This window comes from Neolamprologus brichardi, chromosome 19 (genome assembly GCF_056152115.1).
Source record: "Neolamprologus brichardi isolate AB-2024 chromosome 19, ASM5615211v1, whole genome shotgun sequence".
Taxonomy (NCBI): Eukaryota; Metazoa; Chordata; class Actinopteri; order Cichliformes; family Cichlidae; genus Neolamprologus; species Neolamprologus brichardi.
In genome coordinates, this window is record NC_142122.1 from 10,231,444 (window position 1) to 10,237,500 (window position 6,057).

At 38.7% G+C, this 6,057-nt stretch overlaps 1 protein-coding gene across 2 annotated transcripts in view; it reads left to right on the forward strand.

Moving 5' to 3' along the window:
* The first annotated feature begins 1,202 nt into the window (after positions 1–1,202).
* LOC102800301 (MFS-type transporter SLC18B1-like) overlaps positions 1,203–6,057 on the forward strand; it is a 7,104-nt gene continuing 2,249 nt past the window's right edge. The window contains exons 1-10 of one of the 2 annotated variants that reach the window (XM_087833048.1): positions 1,203–1,393; positions 1,596–1,747; positions 2,280–2,375; positions 2,479–2,552; positions 3,668–3,815; positions 3,989–4,145; positions 4,268–4,404; positions 4,498–4,599; positions 4,679–4,770; positions 5,887–5,982. In XM_087833048.1, coding sequence (XP_087689174.1) covers positions 1,363–1,393; positions 1,596–1,747; positions 2,280–2,375; positions 2,479–2,552; positions 3,668–3,815; positions 3,989–4,145; positions 4,268–4,404; positions 4,498–4,599; positions 4,679–4,770; positions 5,887–5,982 — 1,085 coding nt within the window. In that variant the 5' untranslated portion in view covers positions 1,203–1,362. The remainder of the gene's footprint in view (positions 1,394–1,595; positions 1,748–2,279; positions 2,376–2,478; positions 2,553–3,667; positions 3,816–3,988; positions 4,146–4,267; positions 4,405–4,497; positions 4,600–4,678; positions 4,771–5,886; positions 5,983–6,057) is intronic. The other variant, XM_087833049.1, reaches the window with a different exon arrangement.

Genomic DNA, 6,057 nt, shown 5'->3' on the forward strand with positions numbered 1-6,057 from the left:
TATAAATTAATTGTTTTTGTTTTTGTTGTAGATAAATAAATATATATATAAATTCTAGCTCTCTTACAGAGTAATCAAGTAGAATTACAATATGACATAAGTTTTCTTACATGGATAAGTTTTAATTAAATTACAAAAAATATGCTTATCAACTTTACATAATTACAATAATTTTGTAATTTTGTTTTTCCCAATTCAGCTTTTTAACTTTTCAGCACTAAAAATATATCACAATAATAATAATATCACAGCAGCACCACGGTGAATGGTCAATTCATCAGAGACGTAAAGAGAAACAACCTAGGAATGGAACAGAGAGGTAGGACAGTTGAATAAGTGTGAAATAAGGCTGCGGCTGAGCTTTAAATTACACTGGATACTTACTACTTGCTGAACAGGTGCAGAATCTGTTTCCACGTGGATCCCTGAAGAGTCAAGAAGAGTCTGACAAGGAAAAAAGGACATTATTTAATTCTTGTAGCAGCAATTTTAGAGGGCAGACACCACTGCAATCCTTGCGTATCTTAGCAACATTAAAATTAATTGGAAACATTACAAAATCTTACCGTCTGTAGCCTAAAAAACTAAGCACCTTTTAGAAGATAACCGACAGGACTGAACCGACCTAAAAGTATAAGAAAAAACATCAAGAATTGAAACTGCATTAATATTTTATTACAATTGCCAGGAGTCCATTTGTGTTTCTGTTCATAGCATACATGCTGCCCAGTGCTGAAAGGACTTGGCCCATGTTGTACGTGGCGCAATTAAAATCTTCATAACTTTTTGCATTCAATTACACAGCTCCATTGAAGCCATTCACTGGTTAAATTCAAATAACTGTGTGATTAACTGAAAAAAGCCACTTACGGGGCTGAGTGCTCAGAGAAGTGGGATAAGCTGCTCTGCCAGAGCACCAGTGAGCTTCAGTCTGGAGTGTGGTGACAGGAGAGATGGAGGTGGCAGGAGTGAGGCATTTAATCCTATCTGTAAAATAAATATAACAACACTTAAGTAACTTGCATAATAATTCAAAATGGGAATCATTTAACAGATTATTGAATTATTTGCTCATGCTAAAGTCAACATAGAAAGACTACATGTTTCTACATATATCTGGTTTACTTTAATCTGCCAGACTGCGGAGGGCAGTAATGGGATGGGACTAACTTAGTTATTACTTAGAAGAAGAAGAGGGTTAGTCTGGAAGTGTTGCCGGTGGTCCATGCTCATGATTGTTTTCACCTAGCGGAGGAGGCTGTCAGAAGTATTTAGTTGTCAGGATTTATCCTCTGCTCTTTCAGTTGTTCTATCACCGTCTGTATTTCTCAGCCACTGGATACAGACCCCTGAATATTGAAAATGGATCAACATGCTGATCCTCCGACGAGAGGTTTGTGACCTTTGTACCCTGTGGAAATTAAATTACTGTGTAAAATCAACTGAGAAGTGTTGGCAGATACTCAGCTCAACATAGCTGACCTCTTGACTTTTTTCCTTATCTCTGCCAAAAGTTTAACCGCAAACTTTATGTTCTTTCAACTCAGCGTGGCCTAATCTCATTATTCGTGTTTTTCCTCCCGTTTTCTCTTCAGATAACAACACAGATAACAACACCACAGGTGAATCAACAGATCCACCTCACAGGTTCACAAGAAAAGAGATTCTCACTTTAATATCAGTGGCATCTGTGAACTTTGGCTCTATGATTTGCTACTCAATATTGGGCCCATTTTTCCCCACCGAGGTAAGCTCAAGGAAGCCAGCATCATAGGGTACAAATCACATGTTATAGCACAAGAGGTTAAAGGTCCAAGATAATAAAAACTTTTAAAAAAGGAGCTTATGAATGCAGCTTTTGACTGAAGAAATAAAACATGTTCTCTCATACGTGCAAATCATATATCAGCAAACAAATCTTTTCTAGCCAGAGGAAACTAGGAACAAGCATCTCCTTTTACTAAAATATATTTGTGCTCCCATGTAGTTGTACAGTTCACAGGTTAGACTATTGTTTACCTTAAGAACTCAGTAATGTCTTCTGAAGGGAATGAGTAGTCATGCGCTACCAACAGACATCCTCCCTGAAGGCCAGTGAAGACTGGCTCTTTTGTAATCAGCCGTTCAACTTAAGGTCTGTCATGAGCTAGAAATGCAAATGTTGGAAAAGAATGGCACAACAAGCTGGCTAGTTAAAAAGGCATTATATTATCCTTGCTGTTTTTGTTGTTGTTATATAGATCCCCTAACGTTATCTGTTGTCCTGTTTTAATATTTAGGCAGTGAAGAAAGGAGCCAGTCAGACTGTAGTTGGTCTCATATTTGGGTGTTATGCTGTCTCCAATTTAATTAGTTCATTGATATTGGGAAAATATGTAAGTATACACTTTAACTTCATGCCATATGCATGGCAATTTGGAGCACAGGTGTAACCAGAGAGTCTGTAACAGTGCAACTGACCCATTCTTTGTGTATCAGATTGTCCAGATTGGTGCTAAGTTCATGCTTATTGCAGGACTTTTTGTATCATCGTGCTGCACTATTATATTTGGGTAAGTGACCTGTGTTTCGTGTTAACTATGATAATGATAAAATTGGAAAAAATCCAGAATCTCATTGTGACAAAAGGACCCAACAACTCCAAGGATCATGCTGACGTTCTGTCACTTTATTTGTTTTACACGCACCTTTTCAGTGTGCTTTTGGAGTTCCCTTTTCAGCATGACTCAGCGAGTTGCTGCTGCTGCTTCTGCTCTCCGACTCTCCACACAGCGTGCTGCTTAAATAGGGGAGGCATGATTCAACAGTGGTTACCAGCTGTCAGCCATCCTCCCCTGGCACTGCCTCCTGAACCTGCTGCCCTATCCCCCTTCAGCAGCCGAAAAACAAACAACACCCCCGCCACACTCCCACAAATTTCCTGAAAATACCAATCTAACAATGAATTTATTCATGTAAAAAATAATGTTTTGTGCTGAATAAACAAAATTAAAACAGACCCATTAGCCACAATGTTTAGCACACGGTTGTATATTTATAGTTATTCCCATATACATATTGTTCTGTTGTAAATAATCATAACTCCAACCAGTTTATGTAAATCCACAGCAGAAAATACTTCCAAAGTTGTGTAGGCAAATCTGCCAAAAGAATACTAAGCTGCTTAAAAGGGAGTCTAGGAATTCAGTAAAATGAAAGTACACCGTTATAATACATTTATAACTTCAGTTGGAGCACAGACTGTAAACAACAAGCACACAAGGGAAGTTGTAAAGTTTTGGGTTTTTTTTTTTTAAGGCTGACACATTGTTGGTTTTAATGAAAGAGTAAGACAAGAAAGACAAGACTGGAGGAACAGAATCAAAAGGAGATCAGCTAAATGAACTTAGAGAACTGAAGGTATAAAAAAAAGGAACTTATATGAAGTGTCAGGACATAAACAGGACACATAAAAACAAAGAAATCACAATGTGAATAAAAAGCTAGATTCCATGAATACAGAACCCTAATCCAAACATAACCCAAAATACAAAACGAGAAAGAACCCCTCTGGGGCCAAGAGACCATGGCACAATCACCTTTGTTTCAGATCACACACAGTTCCTCTGAGCTTATTTATTTCGTCTGCATTTCCTTTAATCTTGGCTGTCTCTTGTCTTCTTTGCAGATTTCTTGATCGGGCTCCTGCAGGACCTATATTCATCAGTCTGTGCTTTATTGTGAGGTCGCTTGACGCTGTCGGCTTTGGCGCTGCTACAATGTCTGCTTTCGCCATCACAGCACAAATATTCCCAAACAATGTGGCAACTGTTTTGGTGAGGGTGGACAAACTTGTCAGACTGGCATGCTGTTTAGACATTAGAATCACGAGAAAACAGAAACATCATTATAGGTTTAAGTTTTTATGTATCTCTCACAAAACAACTGGCTCTTGGCTATGATGTAAGAAATTCCCACAGTATAGTAATTTGGGTCACTACTGTTTTAGGGTATTTTGGAGATTTTTGCAGGACTCGGCCTTATCCTGGGACCACCACTGGGAGGGTGGCTCTACCAGACTTTTGGATACACTGTCCCTTTTTTAAGTCTTGGATGCTTGCTGTTGATTATGGTTCCTTTCAACATTTACGTCCTGCCGTCCATTGGTATGTAACACTTGAGATTTAGATGTATTGTTTGGGTTTATTATTTAAAAATTGCCATTTTGTGTTTTTTCATTTTTCTCACATTATAACTGAGCCGTAATTTTGTGCTTCCCTCCTCTCAGAGGCAGTCCCATCGAAGGATTCATTCTTTCGACTACTCACCCACGTGAAAACAATCCTGGTTTCCTACGTGGTATTCACTCTCAGTGCAGGTGTGGGCTTTTTGGATGCCACTTTGTCACTGTTTGCTATTAACAGGGTAATGATATCCTTTATGATAAAGTCAGCTTACGTTTCCTAGAGTTTTTGTGCATTCCTTGAACAACTTTTTTTCCATATCCATCATCCTTAGTTCGGTCTCTCAAATGGCTACGTGGGACTAATAATGCTTGGTTTGCCTTTAGTGTATATTCTGGCATCACCACTGATGGGGTATTTCACAGATAAATATCCTGTATGTATCCAAGCAATCAAAATGATAAAATATAAATGAATATGTTGATTTTGAAATTAAATTTGATCTTGTGCACCAGGCCACTAGGATCGCTTTCTTGGTGACAGGCGGCATCGCTGCTACAATTGGCTTCTGTCTGCTTGGTCCCGCCCCTTTTCTTCACATCCAGAGGTTAGTGTGGGATTCAGGTAAAACTAACACTTCTGTATTTAAAAATGATGGACATTTTAAGAAAGATGTCTATCCCCCTCTGAGCCAAGAGTCATATCAGAGGAGAGATTGGAGTAGACTTTACTAACGTCATTTTTACAATGCCTAATTCCAGGAAATAATTGCACTTGCCAGGTAACAGTCACACTGAATAAGTGTCTTAAACCCTTAATATTTTTCACGGCTAGCAGGGAGCGACTGTGGTAGCAAAAAAGAAAGCCCATCATGAGGAATTAACTCTACTTTAAATGTTATTATATAACACTAAATATTGTGCTAATTACTTTATGGTCTCAATTTCCAGGTTTAAGTTTAATATTGGTTAAATGTCCCGGAATAACTAGCACCTCGACCAGACACTTTTGGTAGCCATCAACAAGCTTTAGGCATATTTCAAGTTGCATGTTTGACCAATATTTTGAAGGTGTTGATTTTGGAGCACGAGCTTCTTTCTAGGTGATTTAAAACTTGTTTCACCGCAGATGCTGGTGTTTCAGGAGTTTCTAGTCAATGGCATGTTTGAGCCTTGGTTCCTGGGCTGTTCATGAACATCCTAACCAATTTCCTCTCAACTAAAGGTGACAGTTTGGGTCTTCTTCCAGACCATGGCAAAGTGGTGACATATTTTGATAAGAGACCTTTCCACCTTGTGTAAATCTTCAACTCTTCTTGTTAGATTATCACTGAGTTCCTTGGACTTGCCATTGTTCTGAGTATTGGTCAGTGCTTCTCACCACTCTCCTTCTGTCACAAATCACCCCCTAAAACTCATTTCCACCACTCCCTCCTGTCTGTACTCTCTTCTTCATTGTGCATTGCTTTGGATGGTTGAATCCAGTTATTTAAATTCATTCACCTTCACTGCCTCTGCTCTTGGCAACTTCACTATTATGTCTGTCTCCCTATCATCGACACATAGGTCGGTTACTTTGGATGGTTAAGTCCTGGTATTTAAAATCTACACCGCTGCAAGGGGAATGGGACATGTTGCCTCGACAAGTCATATACTGAATTAATCCCTTTGCCTTAAAAAGCCAAACTTCTGGATCCTTTTTTTGTTTTGTTTTTTACATTTAGTCAGCTGTGGTTGCTGGTCGTCATGCTTGGTCTAATTGGGCTTTCTCTGGCAATAAGTGTAATCCCCATATTCCCTGAGCTCATTTCATGTGCACAGTGAGTTGCTTCACATAATGCTCAACATTAATGAACTACAGTTTGTTTGTTGTGTTGTTTTTTTTCATAAATATG